The 21,966-nt window shown below is 53.3% G+C and overlaps 4 protein-coding genes across 4 annotated transcripts; 3 read left to right on the plus strand and 1 right to left on the minus strand.

Moving 5' to 3' along the window:
- Window positions 1–227: 227 nt before the first annotated feature.
- On the plus strand, window positions 228–3,428 carry NCLIV_006340 (conserved hypothetical protein; the record flags this gene model as incomplete). The annotated part of the gene is made up of 7 exons (XM_003880144.1): window positions 228–367; window positions 731–848; window positions 1,451–1,498; window positions 1,887–1,987; window positions 2,242–2,293; window positions 2,633–2,701; window positions 3,321–3,428. 7 exons carry the CDS (start codon window positions 228–230, stop codon window positions 3,426–3,428), a joined length of 636 nt encoding a protein of 211 aa, XP_003880193.1.
- A 1,243-nt stretch (window positions 3,429–4,671) lies between these two features.
- Window positions 4,672–5,307, minus strand: NCLIV_006350 (conserved hypothetical protein; the record flags this gene model as incomplete). The annotated part of the gene is made up of 1 exon (XM_003880145.1): window positions 4,672–5,307. The coding sequence occupies one exon, from the start codon at window positions 5,305–5,307 to the stop codon at window positions 4,672–4,674; it is 636 nt and encodes a 211-aa protein (XP_003880194.1).
- A 6,788-nt stretch (window positions 5,308–12,095) lies between these two features.
- Window positions 12,096–12,730, plus strand: NCLIV_006360 (conserved hypothetical protein; the record flags this gene model as incomplete). The annotated part of the gene is made up of 2 exons (XM_003880146.1): window positions 12,096–12,341; window positions 12,671–12,730. 2 exons carry the CDS (start codon window positions 12,096–12,098, stop codon window positions 12,728–12,730), a joined length of 306 nt encoding a protein of 101 aa, XP_003880195.1.
- Window positions 12,731–17,137: 4,407 nt separating this feature from the next.
- NCLIV_006370 (conserved hypothetical protein) lies at window positions 17,138–21,224 on the plus strand (the record flags this gene model as incomplete). Its single annotated transcript, XM_003880147.1, has 6 exons — window positions 17,138–17,158; window positions 17,562–17,643; window positions 18,144–18,300; window positions 18,982–19,049; window positions 19,538–19,987; window positions 20,368–21,224. 6 exons carry the CDS (start codon window positions 17,138–17,140, stop codon window positions 21,222–21,224), a joined length of 1,635 nt encoding a protein of 544 aa, XP_003880196.1.
- Window positions 21,225–21,966: the final 742 nt, after the last annotated feature.

The raw sequence follows: 21,966 nt of genomic DNA on the forward strand, positions 1-21,966 counted from the left end.
CGCTGGCCTTTCTCCCTCTCTCGCCGTCCGCAGGCTGGGGGTTGCATGTCGCCTCCATCTGCGAGCCGAAGCAGCCGCCGAGCTGCTGGATGCTTGCGCGGGGTACATGTGCTCAGCCGAGGCCAGCAGGCGCCTTTTGTGCTCGCCCCACGCGGTGTCTTCGGAGCGCGTTTTGCCGCCAGGCGAAGCTGGACCGACCGCACGTTTCTGCCGCGACGGAGCTGCGGATGGTCTGGGGCTACCCGCTGTTTGGCGACGACCCACAGAAACTGCGAAGAAAGAAAATTGACCATGCGTGGGAGCGCGGCGTCGGTCGCGCGAACTTGGCTTGGGAATATGAAACAGCCAACAAGCTGGCGCAGGGCGTGTAAGTGAAACAGGAAACGCGTTTCTGCCGCTGCTCTGGAACGGGCTTTATGTTGATAATACGGCCATTTCTCTCGCGATTCAAACGGATCCTGGTGGAGAACCGCTCCAGATGTTTCCATGCGTAGACGCCACAGAATGACACCAAAGACCCCAGGCTTCTGAAAAACGCATGCGTAGACGCATGTATGTTGTGCACAATTGTGTGCAGTAGGTCGTATCAGATTCAGCGTGGCGTGCTTTCTCACTCTTCTCTCTCCGCTTTTCCGTTGGGGTGCCAAGGCACGACGCCGCATCAATCACGAGGGGCGTTGCCCCTTCGCTTCTGTCGATCTACGCGCGGCTTTTGTGTTCCTGGTTTCAGCTACTATATCAAAGAAGAGCACTCAATCCACTCAATCGAAGAAGAAGGCCTCGGCTCCACAGACGACATGATGCTGACTGCCGAGCAGGCTGCGGGGAACGTCGAGATCGATCCAGAGGTAAGACCTCTCTAAGCTGTCACGAACGGCGGGGCTCGTGTGTCCGTCCCGTTTTCGCCATCTTCTTTTTCCTGACCTTTCGCGGCATGTTGTTGCTCTCCAGTGCGCCTGACTGCGCCTCTACTAGCCTCTCTCTTCTCGCGTGTACCTTGCCACAAAACAAGGGTTGTACTTGCCATATGCTTCCCCTTCTTTCACACACGCGTGTCCGTGTCTTCTCCTCTCTGGAGAGTTTGTGTTTCTCCTTGACTTCGTGAAGAAACGCTGACGGCCGTTTTTGCGACACAGATGTGAGGCCGTCTCGCGCAGCGGTCGGGTGCCGAGAAGTCGATCTGTTTTCCCGTCGGCCCAACGGGCCAACTGAGCCTTCGTTTGAGCATGTCTCTCCTCGTGCCCAGCTGGCGGGAGCAAATCAAAGCAGCGAGAAACCGTGTGAGCGCGTTTGCAGATTCTTGAGAACGACAAAGCCCTACGAAAGCCGATCTCCCTTTCTTCCCAAAAGAGCGCTTCTGACGAAATTCAGATTTTCCAATGCACGTGTCGTCTTGTGTGCATGCCCGAAGATGTTTTTTGGATGCTTTTCTCTGTCGTGCTCTGCGTAGGAGGTTGAAAAGATCAAGAGAATCCTCCCGACTGTCGATCGAGGAGATGTGAGTCTCGGCGGACGGATCGGCCGTGCCTCGGCGTTTCCGCCCTTCGTCTGTGGTGAACCGAGCCACCGTGGCACTCAAATCTTCCGGGTTAATGAATACTCACAGACATACAGAAAGATGCTTGTACGCCGTATACGGCTACATATATATATATATATGGAGTCATTCAAGGAAAAAATCTGCGTTATGGATGTATCTATAAAGATAGCCATTAGTGAAGGAATGCGTCTGCTCGTCTTGGGGCCCTAAAACTGGGTGTATCTGCATGAACATCGGTTTCTCCTGCTGCTCTCTGCTTGCCGGAACTTGTTGCCTGGTCAGAGTTTTACACAGATTTATCTCTGCCCGAATCGTCCCATGTGTGCGTGTATGCGCTTTCCTTCAGGGCGTGGGAATCGCGACCTTGATTGGCGCGAAAGACGGAATGTTCGCGTTTCGCTATAACGGGCCTCTGACCCACAAATTCGGTTTCAAGCAATGGCTGAGGTCCGGACTTCTCTCTGCGGTGAAACGCTCCCTCTGACAGTCCCTCCCGTGTTTCTCTTTGGCGGTTTGCGGCGAGTACGCACATTCAGAGCGTCTCAGCACAGATGCCCACTCTGACCGTGCGTTTGAACTCGCGGGCGGCACTGATCGAAGCACACCATCCACCGCCCGTTTGAGCGACAGGGCGATCGCTGGTTCTCTTTCTTTGCCGTAGTTGGTTAGGTCATGGGCGTGTTTGGCTGCTGTCTGTTCAGATACCTCATCACAGCGAACTACCCGGGAGCGAAGGTGCGCCTGGTGACGGAGGTAAGTCGCAGGCGATGTTTCAGATTAGGGGCGTCAAAGCATCCGCGTCTGGGAACTGGACACCGTTGCTTTAAGTGACTTCATCTCTGTGATCTACCACGAGTGTCGCGTATTCGAGGTGGAAGAACAGGAAGCAAAATATTCATTTGCGGAGTTTCTAGATTTTTCAAAGTTGCGTCCACATTTTTGGCGAGGCTCGGAACGGCAGTGCGACGAGAGATGCAGCACAAGAGTCGAAGTAGTCTGCAAGTTGGGAGAGACAGATTCGCCTGAGAGAACCTGCCCGAAACGCCGTTCTGTCCCCACTGTCGTCTAGCTCTGTGTCCTGGTTATGTACAGCACGCCATCGACCCTGGAGACCGACCAGGCAATCAAAAGCATCGGCTTCAAGAAGAAAGGTTGGCGCAGGTATGATCCACGGAGTCCGCCTCTGTTAGAGAAAACTGTCTGCCCCCGGGGGTTTTGTTGTGGGGTCAGCCGACGTTCGTTGCCACAAACCGGTGTGCAGAATGTGGAGGTAGAAAAACAGGCTATAGACCCTGAAGCGTCTTTTGTTTCAAGGAGTATGGTTTCTCTCGACTGCCGGATTCCTCATGGGTGGTCATCTTTCCTCCGATTTTGCGGGTCGCCCGCGAGGGCGTACACTTTGACCGGAGACGAGAAACTGTCTCCGTACAAATTTCCCTTTTTCCATTCGTCTTCGAGCCAGTACTCGCTGAAGAGATGAATGCCTAAAACACGCTCCTGGTGGTTCTGTGGAGGCGCGGTAGGCCGTCGAGCGAAAGCAAACTGAGAGCTGAGTAGAGAGGAGCCTGGCCACGCATTTATCGACGTGGCAAGAACAGCAGCAAGAACAGCAGTCTGCGTTGAAGATCAAACACAGCGCCAGGACGTCGTCTGAGTTCGTCACCAGGCTGTGTGTGGCAATTTGCCGAGTTTTCCACCTTGTTCTCGCTCTGGTCTAGAACTACGCACAAAACGCCCAGTTGCAGGTTTTCCTTGAGTTTTGTTTCTGCCTGTCTCCTAGATTCGCAAAGTTGTCTTCTGGAGACGGCCTTACCTGTACGAGAATGAACAAGAAGCTCACGGCCCGAACCCCCTTGGTCACGTCGCATCTCCTCAGCAGATTCGCTAGAGACGACCGTTTCTTGTTCGTACGGGTTGCCTTTTTTCTCTTCTAGGGGGAATGCATTCGCGTCAGAGTCGTTAGTATATAATATATATATATATGTCTCTGTAATTCCATATATTTGTTTGTATCTAGAGACCCCCGGGTATGTATTTTGAACACGTACACTGGATGTCGGCAAACGGGAGACCAGCGGATATCTGTATGATAAATATAGTATATATAAAAGGATGTGAACGTGTGACCAGTTGAAATGGGGAAGCATTTGTGCGGATGTACATAAAACGAGTGATACCGGCTAGGTAGGTTATTCCTCAGGGCAAGCGAGACTCACGTCCAGAAACGGACCTATGTGCAAGAAGTTCCGTCTCGACCTCACTGCATGTTTTAGCCTTGTCAGATCCTGTGTAGTGCGACAAATGAGAACGCAACTGCGGGTAACCCTGGTTCCTCCTGTTCTCTCATCAACGAGTCCCTTTTCGTAGAGGTTCCTTTGTCCTTTTTTTGCTTCTGTACTTTGTAATGAAGCGCGGTTGCGTAGAAGGCTGACTCTTCCGTTCGATTTTCCACTCTCTCCCTGCGGTACAGAGGCCAATAGAGGCCACAACCGGCACGCTGTCTCTTAGGAAGATAGAAGCGCTGACCTATACAGATGGCGACGGCAGGAACTAGCGCACCTGAGAGAGATAATGTTAACTGCATCAGCGGTGCCTCTACCAGATAGCTCTGCCTACCTCCGTTGCGTCACGTTTTTGCACTTGTGACAAGAAGTCCTCTGACATTCAATATACAGTAAAGAGGAAATCTAATGATTGGTCGGCATGATTCCTGCACTGACGAGTCCCGCTTGCTCGTTGTGCTTTATTCCACATCCTGACCAGTTACCTTCAACAAGTCTACAGGAATGTACTAATCAAGAAAGTGCCCTGGAGTTATGGTGTCCCCTGCGGGCTCGCGACAGCGTGCGTCCACATTCTTCGGCATTGAGAGAAGTTGCGATACCCAGGGGTTGACTCCTGGAACATGCAGCATTATCCTGAAACCGATTTGATAGTACCTGATTGTTCAGGAAAGAAACGCATAAGCCCAGGCACCAGCAGCGGCATTATAGGCAAAAATCATTATGTCGACAGGGAAGCCGAATGAGGACAGGACACAACGCGGCTGCATTCAAAATTTTGCAACATGAACGGCAGTTCCGAAGGAGCGTTCGCTTCTGCGTGGAAACAAGCATCCGCGAAGGAACGCCTCACAAGAACAGTTGTTCACCCCTCCTGGGCGGCCCTCTCGAAGAGGCGACGCCCAAAGGCAGGCCAAAGTGGCTGAGGGCGGCGAGTTGGGGGCATGCTTCCCCTGGCCTGTAATGGCTTCGGCAATAGCGAAGAACGTTTGCGATGAGCTTGTCTACTTCATTCTGCCGAGCGGGGTCGTCTGCATTGTTGTGTCGCGAACCAAGCATTTTCTTCAAAAGGTCAGTCTGTGAAGACGGTGCCACAGGGCTTGCTGCCGTCTGTGGCGCGTTTCTATTCTGGTGCCACGTTTGCCCAGGTGTCCTGTTACGTGGGGGCACCATCGATTGAACTGCCGACCACAGTTCCCCCGGCAGTGAAGTCCGATCCATTTCACCGGTATGCTGATTTGTTCGGAGGCGTATCAATTCCAAAGCTCTGTTCCGCAAGCCGGCTAAGAAGGGTTTCTTATCAGGACGCTTTGAAAGGTACAGCGGGGTCGTGTCAACGTCCCTCCGGTTCCCCGTATCCAATGCCGATTCCGTGGTATCTTGTGCATCTGAAAAGTAGCGGGCTGCAAAGGCCCATTCACAAGCGACAGTCCCTGTCACCAGAATAATGAACATTAAAGTCATGCTGCTGTGTAAACGTGACATCGTGCGACGTGGGAGAAAGGCCGGAGAAAAAGGGTATGAAAACCGGAATACGTGCATTCAATCTCGCGAGCTGATTCACCCGTTTCAGACCTTTAGCTACTTCTACGGATAATAAACTCCGCGTGGAAAAGATCACTCATCCTCCGAGACTCGTAAAACAGGCTTTCTCCTGGAATATCCTTCCGTGCGAAACCTGCCAGGTACAGACTGAGACTGGCGTCTCCTCCTCTCGTACGCACATGGCTTGCTGACCGCCAGAGAGCATACCCGGGCCAAAAACGCTACCCCTGGCCAGAGTGAACCACCTCGCTAAATCGCAGGTCTGCGCACCGAGGCTTCGCTTCATCGCCACAAACGCCACGGTCTTCCTCTTGCTCGAGGTTGAAGGCAGTAATAATAATATGGTCTGCTGGCATTCTGGCGATTTGCACACAGACTCTCTCTGTCGGAAGCTTACCTGCTGCAGGCATATAGTTCTCACACGGCATGCGCGATTTCACACGCAGCCAACGTTCAGTAGATGCGCTGATACTACCAGGGATAATTTCTGTATTCTTTTTGCTGACGACAAAACCCGAGTTTTACTTCACCGTCAACTGAAAAACGGCTAGGTACCTCGCGGCCGGAGGTCGCAATCTCGGCACTGGCGCGGAAGGAGACACGCAGGTATATCCTGTACCTTCGCCTGTCCTCAGCATAAGAATAGTTTAACTTACTAATTTGGATTTCCCCTCCAATACAAAACTGCGTTTTCCAGATCCGCCGGGGTCCGCTTGCCTGCCGGCGGTCCCAGTGGTACTGTCACTGGCAACAAACCGGTGCACCGTCTAGTTTGTGTTAAACACACATACGCACGGCTGTATGGGCTGACTATGAATGCGTATCCAGGGTAAATGAGTCGTCATTTTCCCCGGACACTTCTGAAACAGCCAGTCACTCCGCTTTGAAAAACAATGTCTGAAACGCGCCCAGCCGAGTTTCCCTTGCTGTGGACTGGGATCAAGCGAGAGCTGATAGAGAGGTTCCGAACAGCTGCACTACAACTACCGTCGCGGAGACGCGATCAAGAGCCTCCGAAGTCTGCCACCAATTTACTGCACTGGTAGCTTAGATATTACCAGAATTCTAGCTGCCATGTTCGGCCCACATATCTGTTCCGTGCCCAGAAGTAGTCACGTGGTGTCGCCGGAGATATTCCCCGATACGGGTAAACTGGTACAGTGGTTCTATCGGGGAGGTGCCCGTGTGAGCTGTACCCGTCCTTCGAATCGATGTCTGCAGCGATCTCAGGTAGCTTCATAAAGCGCCAAGTTGATGCGTTGCTGGGAACGAGGCACTGTCTGGCGTTTCCCCAGCAGCGCCGATTGAACGCAGTACAAAAACGTGGACATGCACATCTGTAACACAGGATTCACACGCGCCCGACGTTAACGCCTCCAAGAAGATCCACGCTGGGACAACCAACTTCGCGGTGTTCACACAGATAATTCAGCGGCGATGCAGGTGCTCCGCCAGTGGACAGTCGAACCAGGTTCGATAGTTCTTCCGACAAAAGTGAACGATCCTCCATTGAAACATCTCGTGTGTTTCATCTCGGCTCCTCCGCCGGTGCGACGGGAGGCGGAACCGATGTCGAGACCGGGAGTCGGCAAATGGCGGTGAGCTTCGGTGAGGCTTTACTCCCTCGTAACCCTCATAGAAGCGGAGGTCCTCGCCGTCAACTCCAGTAGGCAAAGATGGCTCACCCTGCGCTATGGAAGCGACCGTTTCAGTCCCACCCGGAGAGGGTGATGTGAAGTGGGAAAGCATGGGGGATCTCGTCGCGTAGATGGCCAGCCTCCTTGGATGCGCAGCTTCTTGGCTGCCTAGCCGCACCTGTGGAGGTGCAGATGTGTTGGCCGGGGCCTCATGGGTACCCCCCTCATGAGTATTATGCGCCCATTTAGCTGGACTGCTATTAACGTGGCCCATCAAAAAGAAAAACGGAGGAAAGAGCAGCAGGACGGGGGCTAGGCGACCTTTCATCCTTGTGGACAGTTAAGAAAGAGAGTGACAGTAGACGTTTTTTGAGATGCCTCAGTCGAGAGTCGATAATACTGTAAAGCTGATCAACAAAAAAGATCAAATAAACGAAACGCTTCCTGGCACTAATCACCAGTGCTGCGAACTCCAGTGGCAGAAGAGCGGTGTGCCCCGGCGATGAATGTTGTGCCGGACCCGATGGCTAGCAGCTACGCGGCGGGGTCAACCAGGTGAAAGTGGCGCCTTCAAAGTCAAACAGGTGACCTTTCGGGACGGGAGTACATGATCCTGGCCTAAACATCTGAAAAACGTGTAGATTAACAACAACACAGGTGCCAACATTACCTCAGATGTCGGCAACATCAGGAAAATTTGTTGAAATAACACTTCCGACGTTGCAGCATATCACAGAAGGCTTTCTGCAGGAAAGCATCAAATACCAACCATATGGCAAACACGGTCCTTCCTCACGCGGTGAGACCGCAATGGAACCCAGCTAACAATCAGTTACCGCTCTGAGAATGCAATAAAGGCTGTCGCGTCCTCTGTAAATACGTGCTGCTCATCCTTACCCTGTTTTGTTTGCTGCTAGGTACCAGCTCACAAATCAAGGAGTTCCCACATGCGGGGGGAACTGATCGCGAGGATATGATCAACTGTAGAAGAATTGACACTCCTAGGGTTATAGCCTAGCCACGTCTACTGTTCAGAAGCTGAAAATCTGGCAACTCCAGCAATGGCATCCGCTCCCCTACAGTGTTGTCCGATGTCTTCTTTAGCTCCGTTCTACTGTAAGGCAGGGTATGGTATACTGATTTTTGACGCACGGACAGCCTCGCCATGTTTGCTCACCATCCGACGACACCGTGCAAAATATAGGTGGATGAATGTTGCTTCGTGGGGACCACTAACCAAAGAGGCCACCTTACAGATATGTAGTTCACTACACTGAACCGTCACCGGCTGCTGATACCCGTGTGGTGTAAAAACGATGGCCGTCTTGGGGCAAACAGCCGGCCTTCAGTACAAGCACGCTGCATACTTTAGCGTGGTAGCTGTTCTCTGGTGGATGATAGCGCCATAGCTTGTATTAGATGAACGGATGAGTTAATGGTACGACAGTCGAATGATTCGATCCGGTGTCTTCCGTTTGTTTCTTGTCGTAAGGCCTCGAGTGTAACTGGTGGTACGTATTCTCATGCAGAAAGAAGGCCGCATGGTAAAGGAAATATTATCATCTATTCGAGAACCGAAAGCGATGCTGGTGTAATTGCAACTCCTTATACTGACAGTCAGGGGTTGCAGTTCGACTGAAACGTTGTCAAGAACACACATTCCAGCTGCTCAAACGGAACCCAGAGTAAACCACTGTCCACTGATGACGGAGTCTGCCATCGAGTAGGAATGCTCCTGCGACTAGTTCGTAATGTACAGATGGTTAGTCACGGAGACCAAGCAAACTGTCTAAAAAGAAATTTATAGGTCTTGGAGCACACATCAAAAAAATGCGAAGGATACCATACACTTTAAATTGGAACATTCAACATTGAAGCATGCCGATGTAGATGTGCAGTGTGACCTTGTAGCTTCGCGTCAGTCAACTCGAGACCGGAATGCCCTGATGCACTGTCCCGATACGTAATGAAGGGTGTAGTTTCCCAACGTCGTGAGGAGCATGCAAGGCTGCCGTCGACTCCATACTATCCCCAACATTTCAACAGAAAGCAAAGGCCTTCAACATCTCCATTGCATACACCTGAACAACAGCCGTGCACCAGTTCAGTCACACTTTTTCAATCCTGCCAGCGTGTCACAGCGCGTTCCAGCGGTGTGTGAACTCGCGAGGACAGCTCTCGTACGGCTGCCTGAAGGTAGCAGGTGATCTCCATGCTGTATATCGTACTCCATTGCGCCAGCCACCTGCCGTAGGCTGACGCTGGGACACCTCAGTGGACGGAACCGTATTTCCTCGTTCCGTGCGCCCGTGACGGACGAGGTCTGCCGGGAACTTCCTCCGATACATGTGGGCGTATTCAGCAGCCAATCTGGCGTCGTGCCATGAGCTGACGCTTCCGGCAGGGGACAGCCCTTGATAAACATCTGTGTACTGCGGAATTGACTGATGGAAGGTGCGCCATTCCCCCCTGCTCCGGGACTGATGAGGCAAGCGTTGTGCAACGCTCGACAAATGGCTGGAAGGAATCGGTGAAGGGGCAGAGTAGTGGGACATGAGATTTGAGCTTGTGGGTAGGTCTGGCGGTCCCACAGCCAAGCTCCGCATGATAGCACCCACGTCAGCGTTGCGTTCCGCATCGGAGGGTGCATGAAGCACCTCGGCGTCACCGTATTTGCTGCCGCTCACTCCATCGGCCGCCCGAAACCTTGCAGCTGCAGTTCAAGGACCATCCGGACTCTCATAAAGATGAATGTGCCGCTTGGTCGGGCAGGGGTATCCGTCATTCACCCTGCTCGTCGGGGGCGCCTCAGGCAGACTTGGACAGCCATACGTTGCCAAGATATTTATGAAGCCAGCTGCTTGAATGTGAGTATCATAGGTTATCGCTGTCAGTACGAGCACGGCCAATAACAAGGAAATAGGAAGAGCCCTAATAATAGGAGTCCAAATGGATAAAGAATTTTTGCGAAGAGGCATACACAGCTTCAGAGGTGTCGTGATTCACCTGCCGGCGATTGTTGAGGGACGCACGAACGCCGGTCAGTGCAGCCAAATTAAGGTAAGAACTTTATCTGGTCGTTCGACTGGCGGAAGTGTAGCTATCGCTGCGTGAACGAAATAGTGCTAGAAACTGCAGAGATGAACAGAAGCAACGCTTGCTCCGTTGCTTGGAGAATACAGTATTGGTGCAGCAGGATTGCCTGGTTGATGCAGTGCACCAGGATTGCCTGGTTGATGCAGTGCACCAGGATTGCCTGGTTGATGCAGTGCACCAGGATTGCCTGGTTGATGCAGTGCACCAGGATTGCCTGGTTGATGCAGTGCACCCTACAGAGACGCATCGGGTCGCCGGGCCTCTTCACAAGCCTGGCGCCCAGATGAGTTCACCCGCTACCTGGGCGAGTCGATGCTTCAGCAAATGTATCCAAACAGGGTGCTTGCCAAAACAACTTTCCCTCAGCACCGCGACGTTTCTTCAGCCTTCCCCATGACAGATTTCCAGCTAACCATAGCATTCGTGACATATCGCCAGAAGAGTTCCCCGACAGAATTCCTTGCGTGGGCGCTGCCTTACAAAGGTGGTAATTGTAGAGCTTTCACAGCTGGAAAATTTTAACCTGTTTGAAAAGTAATGAGGCAGTCTCTTAAATCAGGTATTGCCTATCTCTACAAATGCAGTGCAGATTGATTATGCGTGATTGCACTACAGCGTTGGCGGCAGCCGCTGTGCTGGAGGAGGCTTCATCACAATTACTAGCGTTGTTGCATGAGCAGAAATCCTTGACGCCGCAAAGTGCTACAGGAAACTCACACGTTATTCTCAGTGCAGCCTAAACAGGTGTCGTACATGCGGTGGACAAAATTAGTAGCTTATTTCGAAAGGCCGCGAAAGCGTAGTGCCATGTGTGGCATGATGAACAGTCCGTCTGTTGGGTGACTGTATTTCTGGTCTACACGATAGACTAAAGGGTTTCGGGTTTATCGAAAGTAGCACGCGAATGCGGTAATGGCGGTCAACCGCCATCATTTCACCAATCAAATTGTGATGCAGTATTTGGCTATGACTCCCTCTGCCCTATCCTCTGATATAGCACATTGATGCTGGATGGACTGGGCCAGCCTCCTCCAACATTAGTGAGATGCCGACTGCGGGTGGTGGCCGGCCATCGTCCGCAGAACAGCTGCAGGCCACTGAACTGTCGTTCTTGCCATGAGCGAACAGGGCGCGCTAACGGTCGAGTATGGCAGAACCCGTTTCTGTCGGGCTATGGAAAGCAGCTAGGCTGATCGAACCCCCTTGGTGATTCCTCCGGGTACATCCTCGAGTGCTTTCCACCTCTCTCGTGGCAGGGAAAGACTCCTGAATGCAGATATGCAGCTGTTCGCAGCACGCATGCGCACGCCAAGCGCCAGCAATAGTGAGATGATCGCGATGCATGGTTCTTCACTTTACCAGCAGAGGTTGTTGCGGTTGCTCTGCGACGTCATGGAAGGCTTGTCATGAAACGCCCACCTGCTAGAAACAAGATTATATTCGTTTGGGCCCGCAAGCTCAGGACCACAACACGTATTAATGACCGCGTGTCTTGAACAGCATGGGCAGCAAGGATCGAAGTGGCAATTTAGTTCCATGGTGGCGTTGTCACCATCAACAGCAGGTGTGTGCAAGGCACTCAGCAGATCGCACGCCCGATTGCTGCAGATACTTGGAGGCCGCCGAGGATCAATGCTGCGGAAACTGTCGGCCGAGAGCGACCGGCCAAAAACTGATCCTCTGCCACCGGGGCACGGACTGTCTCGCCTTGATCTAACTCCCATTCGCAGTAGTTCACAACGCGGCAACACACATGGCTGTGAGCACTGACTTTTTTTCTGCGGTCCGTAGTAGCGGGAAAGCGTTGGCGGTGGAGAGCAAGGTGCAACTTTTTGAATGGGTGTTCGTGGTCTATGCTCCACTAAGCTGAAGCAAATGGGTGCCGGGTTACGCGACGCGAACAATACCGGCACGGGAGAACGGTAGCACCGCTGCGGAGAGAGACTGTCCGCGCAGCAGGCACCTGTTGTTGGGTTACTGCATGTGGTCAACGAAATGCAAGATGATGAGCAATTCGATGTTGAAGAGCACGCGATTGATGAAGAGCCAGTACACGGCGCGGAGCCCGATTCTGAAGAGCAAGAAGATGGCGTGCCCGTTACTGATGAAGAGCAAGTCGAAGATACAGAGCACGTGATCGACGAGCAGCTGGAAGTTGAGGATGAAGAAATGGGAGATATGCAAGAGTCGGCTGAGCACCGGCAGGAACGTTCGCTTCGTTGTTTGCCTGTGACAAACCGAGTACGTAAGGATGAATATACGTGTATGACTGAACGATACCAGGCCGGTTGTGCTTGGTTCTAACGAGTCCTACTGGCATCTTTGGGCTACGCAAGCAAGCGAATGGGAAACTTCACCATTTACCACGAGGGGTCATTAAGGGGCGTACCCGAGCATACATGGGCGCACACGATACGACCAGACACGTGGCCAAAGCCACACAACAGCTGGGAAGCTTGAACTAATGGATGCCCCCTAGTTGTCGACAGGTTCGTAGTGTTTTTTAAGGTGCTTTACATTTGGATTCGAGTGCTGCGTCTTCTGATTGCGGCGTTCTCATGATGTTTCAGCCGAACCACCTTGATAGTAGCTGGACCGACAGACAAGCGGTACAACTGCGTGCCGCCTAGAACCATAGCAGGCACAGTGGCTTCCGTGTTCATTTTAAAATTCCTCGGTGGTGAACTTACACATTGAAATGAAGTCTGTGGTGAAAGCCAGCAACAAGGCGCTTAGTGTGACAATCCTGAACCAACACAGAACGTATTGTAGAAGCCTGACAGCCATAATCTCTCTTACGTTCGACCGGCTCGTGAGCCACGAAAAACGGTATTGGTGTATCCGGGGCGTGCGTGCAGACTATCACCGGGTTGAATCTCGTGAAGAATTCGTGATGCAGAACTGCCCGTCACTGTTGTTCCAAGCACATATCGAAATTACAATGAAAGCCGTAGGAAGTCGGCCTGTCATTACCTGGCCGCAGGAAAACAGCAGGCCAACGCAGCCAGTGGCGCATTTGCGTCGCCACCCGGCTGCCGAAGAGAATCGAAAGCGCTGGACAACTGCCAAGGACTCAATCGCATGCAAGGTGGCCTCGGCTGCTGATGTGATATTCGCACACGACGCGGCAATCTATGGCATAGGGGAGGAACACTCTGGCGCTTAACTGGCCGTCGACGCTATCACAAGAGAGAAGCTTGCTGTCTTGTTAGCGAGGCTGTGGACGGCTCACGATAATACGAACAGTAGACGTGTGCTTGCTGTTGCGACCATAAGGTACTCCATAACCGCCCGGCACGGATCCGTGGTAACTCCATTGCACGGGTGGTTGGCGGAGTATACCGTCCACCCGTTCCATGCGACAGCCGCCAGCACACTACCTGCATGCCAAAACACAAATTACAATGCTGACCATGACGATCCTAGCACTCCACTGCGCGAGAGTTTTGGTGGGCGACGCGACGCGATCTAATGCAGAGGAACCAAGAGAACTCTCATTCACGTTACGCGCCTGGATGCTGTGACAGACACACATTCTGGCCACATTTGCGACTCCGTTGCTGTGTTTAAAGGGAACTGTTCCTGTGCAACGGCAACAATAGCTGGAAATCGCAGGGTCTACGTAAAAGGACCATCGTAGTCTGATGAGCAAGTTTAATCTGTTTTCATCGTTTCACCGGTGCGCGCTCAATCAATCTTAAAGGCTTTGCTGCCTCTAGGTTGGTGTAAATAAACACGCTGCGACGGCAGCGGGCTGGGGGCTCACAGGCTGGAAGCAGAGCGCTGCTAAAAGCGATCGATATCACTTGCAGTTGCTTCCTTTTCGTCCGACATGCTCGCTGCAGGGAGTAGAATGGAATCAAAGTCTGGAATAGGACATCTAGTGAGGTTAGGCTGGAGTCAGCGTGAACCACAAAGGTCGGCTCCTAATAGGTATTGGCTCAACTGGGGAAGCACTTCACGGCGCAGGATAGATTTTTAATGGGCGATGCGACGCGATCTAATGCAGAGGAACCAAGAAAACTCTCATTCACGTTACGCGCCTGGCTGCTGTGACATACACACATTCTTGCCACATTGCGACACCGTTGCTGTGTTTGAAGGGAACTGTTCGTGTGAAGGTAGCAATAGCTGGAGATCACAGAGTTTACATAAAAGGACCATCGTAGTCTGATGAGCAAGCTTAATCGGTTTTCATCGTTTCACCCGGGTGCGCACAATCAGTCTTCGGAGGGGCCTGTATATCACTGTAGTTTCCTTACAATCTTTCGACGGTTCAGGAGTGTGTAGAGGTTAACGCCGATGAGAATGGATCCTATCAGGAATACAGCCAGTAAGCTATAAGAACCTATAGGCACGACGTCGGGTGCACTATAGCCTGGAAGAGGCGAGGCGGGCGGTGTGTTTGGCGGATCGCTAGAAAACAAACCGGAGCTAAATTTCACCAGGATGAGGCAGACAAGCGGCGCACACCCGCCGACCTTCAAAACGGGAGCAAGGACAAATTCAGAGGACCTGCCCATTTCACCATGACGTTTTGGAAAAGAATAAGTTGTACGGAAGGCGGGCTGGTATCCCCTACGTGTGCCTGCCCGGAAACAGAGTGGTCGCCGGCCACCTTAAACTGGAAGAACAGGAGAATTTGGGCTGTCATCATCAAGTTTCTAGGAGTTTGTGAGCGAAGAACACGCAACTGGCTGGTAGGGCCAGAGAGGCAACAGTCCCGACCTGGAGTGTCAACACGAACGGTATGTGTACCTGTCCACAGCGATACAATGAACCACCTCGAGTCGCGTAGTCCTAGCATTTAACACTCTGATTCCACCAAAGGAGGCGGAAGTTGCCCCCGAGAAGCCGAACACACCATCGTAGGTAGGAAACATCCCGGTGAGGGAAGTAGGTTTTTTCGGGGATGGAACGCTTCCGCCAAGTAATCATGTATTAGACTTGCAAAACTGAGCATTTACGTTCGGCTTTCAGTTCTTCATGACAGCAGTTCTGACGGTTTATATGTGTGGAGTCGCCGAGAGCTGGTTTTTTCGTGGTGTGCTTCGTGTGACCTGGGACGAGGAACGCATCGGAATTCTAATCAACACATCACTGCCGATCTATAGATTGGACAATCCACTTAAGACGTGCCAAGCTACTCAGAGTATGTTTTGCCAGGCTCTTGAAATATAGCCTGGCAATAAAGGATGCCTGTGAGATACTTTGGTAACTGGAGTGCCACGGGACGCTCTCGGGGCACGAACCAGAAGTACATCCTAGCGTTGTAACAAAACAAAAAGAGACGGGATTCGTCAAACGTTGGGGCCAGATGTGGAAGCGATGGTGAACCTTTCTGTGGCGAACAATCTTGTTCAAGTTTCGAGGGATCATCTGTGGAAGGAGACACACTTGCGGTGACGTGTGGGGCTATACCTTCTGGGGCCCCGAGACATGCACACGTTGTGGGGCCTGTATTCATTGCAGCCCTTGTTCGGTTGGCGTTGACTGTTTGTTTCGATACAACAAGCACACCTCGCGAATTTATATGACCGATAACGGCGATGAAAGCGAAGACCTTCTGATACGTTTCTCAGAGCTGACATATGGGACGGAACATCTCATTTCACCGAACTTTCGGCAGGCTCTTCAAGGCCTAGCCAAAAGTGCTGTAGGAAAGAGTTGGTGATGGCGAACTCAGTAGCAAGTGTTGCAATGTTGAGTGCAGCGGACAACTTGCGAAATGGCGTGTCGATCGGCCTTGCGAAAAACGGCAAGTGGCAGCTGCCCCTCTTGCGCCGCGCACACCGATAGCTGCAATTGCTTCCCTTGCACACATCCTCTTCTGTAGAATGTCTCAGGCTCTCCGCTTGTGTATGTCGTCTCAGCTCACTTCGGGCCACCAGACGTTTTCTCCCAGCACCTTTCTGCTTGTTGAAATCCGTTTCTACGTACTCGGGGTCTGGGTTCGTGCGACGACAGGCTACCTATAGCGAAGGACCCCGGCAACGGCGGTAGCACCTCTACATCCATTTAACAAACAAACCGCATTCTCATCGCAGGCTTCTTAAGCGCGCCAGTTACGTCTCAGTCTACTTTCGGGTTCCTGGCAGTCGATTGCAGATGCGTCTGGCTACAGATTCGAATATGTATAAAGAAGCGAATGCGTCTGCGCCGACACCCTGCGAGTAGATGGGAGGTCATTGGCTGTGACACTTTCCCTAACAGGATCAGGGAGACTTCTCAGAGTTTAATTAGCTCACCCTGTTCTTTTGAAAGCGTGGAAAGACGCAGGAAGCAACAGCTGCTATGTTACACCGGCGTGTAGGCCGGTCGGCGCACAATGCCATGGCATTCCCTCTGCAGCCTACAGTCCCCCAACAATCGAAGCACAAATCACCGGGAGTGGCGGACATTTACCCTTCTACCTGAGAGCTGTTGATTAAAAATGACTGCCAGCCAACATCCGGTTGACAGTACTGCAGTCGTTCTCTCTTATTTCCTCTGCACGGATGCACGATCGTCGCCTCAACTGCTGAATTCTAAATCTACCCTTCTGCTCATGGAGCTCTCGGCTGCCCGTCAGTCCCTCGACCGGACTGCGATTGGTGTGGGTTCACCATCTCGAGTCCGGCTTCTCTCAACGGCACCACACCAGAGAAGCCCCTCTCCAACCCTGCAAGAGTGACATTCGCCAGATTCAGCTGAAATCTGTCGGCGATGCCCCCTTGGCATTGCAATCATCTCAAGCGGTCGGGGTTTGGTGAATTACCTTCCCATGCATCTTGCCACCCAGCCGCGCCGAGATGCATGGCGCCTGGTGGTTCAGGGGCCCCTTTGTTGTCCCCGTCATAGACACACTTTTAACTCTTCTTCATGAGACCTATATCTCCATCTTCTGGGTAAAAGACATGTTCAATATCAAAGGGGTTGCCAAGATTCCCAGTAGCATTCCCCTTACTTGGTCAGCCCCTGGAAACGCCTTGGGATCTGTATGGCTCCCAGTTGTCTATATCTCTTCATTTGCCATACTTATCCTTCACATTTGGCGCATGATTGTCGCAGCGAAGCACGTAAGTACAGATTTGACCTGCACTCCAGTGAAACACGCAATTTCACGTTACGGTTCTGCAGTCTTCAGATTTTCACCGGCACCACACAACGTGTGCCCCTGCGCAGCACACAGATATCTGTCACAGTCCTCTAGATCGTAGATGTCGTTTTCTGAGCGCTCATTGTTCTGGATCAATTCCATCTGTCTTCCCAGAAACACCATGCCGCTGCATTTCGATGTTCCATCGGATATACACCCAGCGAGCAGCTGCGTCTCACTCTGTAGTGGTGCTTACACAGAGAGACGGAATCCTCTTGGGTTCATCCGACTGACTCCTGCCGCATGTTCGTCTCCGGTGCTTGTTTTACTTGTTATTCGTGAAGAAGCGCTTGTTATCGCGTTGGCTCTTGTGATTCTCTCAGGCCCGAAACCCGTTTCATCCAGGGGTCATGCACTTTGTCTTCGGTTTCTCGATACTAGCCACTCTGGCCTTTGCTGGCGTGTGTAAGTGCAGTTCCACGAACGGTGCGGTTGAAAATGACTTAATATCACAGCTGCTGTTAAGAGCTCGCATTTGCTTTTAGTGGCTTGGAAACTGTAGGTGCGAGAGTTGATCAATGGCTCAGGAAACTGACCATCACATAATGGGAGCTGCTGCCGCTCTGGAACACAACTGAGACACTCACACAACGTTTATTGCTCGTTGTACGGAACGTGTACACACAGATGTACTTGTCAAAGCGACAGGGGCCACTTGCTAGGGCTGCAGCGTGACAACTGTTGCAAGGCAGCGTCGTAGTGCTAGTACAGAGAGGGGATCGCGAGTAATCGCTGTCGACGTTCACGAGACTTCGATCATTACCGGTAGGACGCGGTAGTCTGTGAAACCTCTTCGTCAGTCCTTTACCACAACGTAATTGGCCGTGATTCCACACCAATGTGCGGAACTGGAAACTGCAGTTCAATCGCGATGCTGTCTGATTCCTTCACGGCTGATTCTGCAGGTGGCATGCTCGTGAGCGATTCCCTCGGGTTGGTCAACAAGTTCACGGCTCAAGTTCACTGTGCACCTTTGGCAGGTGCCGTGAATCAGGCCTGCGTGGCTGCAAGGCAGTTCGTTACCAACAGTCGCCTACAGGGGCAGGTTTTGCTTGTTTTAACGTATGTACTTCCCGCGAAAGGGGAGAGAGAGGATAGAGTTTGGAGCCATCGTGGCCTGTCGTAGTAGGACGGTAGACTAGTCGACCGTCGGTAGTATCCCTCCCAAACTGTGCGCGGGGCCCTTAGCCTCCAGATTATCCGTGACTATCCGATGCAGTGAAGCGAAAGGATGCACACGGGCGGGGGTGCGTAACACGCGTCATTTCGTTGTGAGCCACAGCAGAGTTCTTCCCTGTCATGCGCCGATGTGTTTCAAAAGCAGTTCGTCCTGAGGAAGCGGCCTTAAAATTTTCTCTCCGCATAGAATACAGCTCTCCCACTGGATGTTTTGTGACTTGTGATTTGTGTCGCGAATGCACTATGTGCACTATGCCCCTCCGCGAATTGCTGCCTCCGTCCCCGGGCACCACGCGACCGCTGCATCAGGTCATCTGTCCACACGCTGTTGGCCCATCCTGATTTACTGCTTGAGGTACTAAACCGTGAAGATGATGGAACGCTTGCCAGTTGTCTCGTTCTCCAGGCGGCCCGACTATTTCCGCTTCGTTCAGGCTGCAGTCGCGCCGCACATCCTTCTCGTGCACTGCCGATAGACAGCAACCAACTTTCGAGCCAGTTTTTTCAACGCTGCGTGGGCAAAAGTGCTTTGGCGATTCATTGCTTTGTGTGCCACATTAACAGCGCGGTCGTAGGCCTGTTCGCGATCTTTGGCGAGATGATTATTATTTGGGCTTGTCTTGAAGTTTGTTGTAAGCGTCAATAACGCGTTTCAGTTGAATAGAATTCTGGGGGATAATCAGCTACGCCTCTCTACCTCAACTGGGTTGATCTTTCACTAGCTGGATCATTCTGTGTCAGTGTTCGCCCCCGCTATTGTGCAACCTTGGATCTGCCACGAGACTACAACGGAGGGGCGCACCGCGCACGGAACGCCACCCATCCCCAGGACATCGCCGCTCTCATCGCTACACCACCAATTTCGTGCCTCAGCTAAGCTTCTGGCCGCGATGTGATCTGCTTCTGTTGCTGAGTCCAAGTACAACCGCATGAACATTTTGCACCCCTTTGAGGCCTGCTTCGTAGGAGGCACTCCGTCCAGGGCCGACGCGTCCTGCGTGGCACACGCTGCGAAAGGGGGAAAATTGGGTCAACATTAATCTCTCTTCTCTGTTTCGCTGCAGTCTTTTCGGCTGCTCTCAGTCACGCCTCTGTGTTCTGTGATTCTCCATCTTTCCAGGCTTTGGTTCCCACATCCATTGCACGGTGGCCGGCGGCACGTGCGGCGCAGGATGCGGGCACTGCGGGGGCGAGCCTGTTCCCATTGCGGTCGCCTGTGATCCCGGCGGGCCCCCGGTTGTAGGCTGCGTGGCAGGCGGTCAGTGCCGCCCTCCACCTGTGGGTATCCCGATCGCTCCCGGCTGCTGCTCAGTGGACAGCGGAGGCTGTGATCGATGTGGAAGCAATCTATGCGCCACGTCTGGGCCTGTCGGCACTGGGCCGATCAGCGTCGGGCCCGTAGCAGGAGGCTCCGCGACATCCGTGCTTCCTCCCACGAAGACATCTACGGCAACGCACACCAGTCATTCAAATCCGTGCCACGCGTCTTGCCCTATGGACGCGGATACGCAGCAACGGACAGCAGTGGAGAACCCCGTGGCAAACACGTGCCAAATTTCCATCAATACAGGTGCGTGAATCCTTACCTTTTTCTCTGTCACGGACCGGAATGAAGCTTCGTCGGCAAAACAGACTTTGGCCCAAACTGGGACCCGCCTCTCACCACGGGCACCATGTTCACGGCTCCACGACCTGCAGGGATGTCTTCCGCAAAGGCGGGGTCTTGTGCGCGTCTCTCGAGACGGGAAAACAATGTCACTCTATTGGTAAGGCGTGGCCATTCGCTCTGAGAATTCTGTAAGCAGGCCGACAAGAGAAGAGCAGGCGCAAGGCGAGGAAAGGTCGCGTTGCTGTCGAGCCTGACACTCACTCGAGTAGCAGCAGTGACAGTGACGACGACCAATGTGCTCCAGTCATAAGGACACACGTTCCTGGGCCCCGCCACATAAGCGGGAGAAGCCGGCCCTGTAGCCCTCGGTCTCGAGGCTGCTCTCAACCACGATGTGAGTCTCCGAGGCATGTTCCGCCAGCGATCGTCCACCGCAAACGCCAGCAACACAGCTGTAGTTCTTCGCCTTCTCCGGGCACACCGTCGTGGCGAGGCCGCCCTCCTGCTCTTCAACCGCACTGCCATCCGCCACCTAGGAAAAGCCGCCTGCCTTCTGGTCACCGGCCTCCGGGCGTTTCAACGTCTCCCGGTCCTCCTGGTCACCGGCCTCGGCGCACTTCCCAGTCTCCCGGTCCTCCTGGTCACCGGCCTCGGCGCACTTCCCAGTCTCCCGGTCCTCCTGGTCACCTGCCTCGAGGCCCGCGTTCTTCAGGAAACAGGCACCCTAGCCGCTGCCGCTCGCTACACCCAGGGGACCGTCGCCGCCGCGCTGCCTCAGCTGAAGCGTCCCATCAGCGGCGCGCGAGACGGCGGCCGAGAACCTCTCCAGCCTATTGTCATTCGCCGCCAGGTCGACTGCGGAGACCTCGCCAAACTCCGCCACGCAGTCCCTCGGGGCCACGGCCCCGGTGGCGGAACGGTCAGCCCTATCCCAGGTCCTTGTCTCCTGGCCCTCGAGGGCCTCCCGGGCGCCGTCTCGTCGGAAGTCCGCTGCCCGCTGGATCCCCTCACTACTATGGGCCCGCGCAGTACCCGGGGCCTTTCCCAGCGACACCGTCTGTCTCGCCTTTTCCTACTCCTGCGCTGCCTCGCTACCGATACACACTCCCAGGGTCAACGCCACTCCTCCGGCGCCCGTACCAGCCGATGCCGCAAGGCCCTGTGCTGGAGTTTGGTCCGCGGCCTGCCCCGACATTGAGTGGTAAGTGCTCCTGGGTGCCTGGACTGGGCAGAGAACGAGCCGTGTTATTTCCTGCGGCGGGTCCGCCTAGGAATCCGTTTATCACCATGCGATGACAAGCACTCTGCTCCTCTCGACGTTCTATGTAGGCTACTGAGGAACCCCGTTCCGGGAGATGCACGAGGCAGAGAAGACGCGAGAAGGCAGTCCCGACGGGCACGAAGGTCCTTTGTTCCAAGAAATTTCGTGCCTCGACTTTGGCCGGGAAGCGCGTTTTCGTATTTTGTTCCCTTCTCTCTGAGATCTGCCAAACTCAAGCTCCTTCGTGCAAACCGCTTCAGTTCCTGTAGCTGTGCGACGCTCTTTCGCTTCTGTCAAGTCCGACCGAAAAGGGGAAGATTCCCGCTTTGAAGGTTTCGCGTACTCTGCCAAGCTGTGATCTTCACACCCGTGCTGCATGTTGTACCGGGCCCCAAAGTGGGTTTCGGGCAGTCTCCACCCTTGTGCTGCCTACCTGCCGTGACCCTAGATTGTCTTGCGACTTCCAGTGTTCAACAACGTAAACCTGTGGCACACTGGCACTGAATCGTTTTTTTTTCTGTCTGCCTCGCTCGAGCTCCAGCCTGTACGAGCGGTGCGACGATGCCATAGGTGGGAAAAAAGGAAGGTACTTAATCAAGACAGGATTCGGGAACAAGAGACGGGGACGAGGCTACGCTACGGCGTGCCGTCCACGTTTCACTGGATCACCACACGTGTG

The sequence above is a fragment of the Neospora caninum genome, chromosome II, assembly GCF_000208865.1.
Source record: "Neospora caninum Liverpool complete genome, chromosome II".
Classification (NCBI taxonomy): domain Eukaryota; phylum Apicomplexa; class Conoidasida; order Eucoccidiorida; family Sarcocystidae; genus Neospora; species Neospora caninum.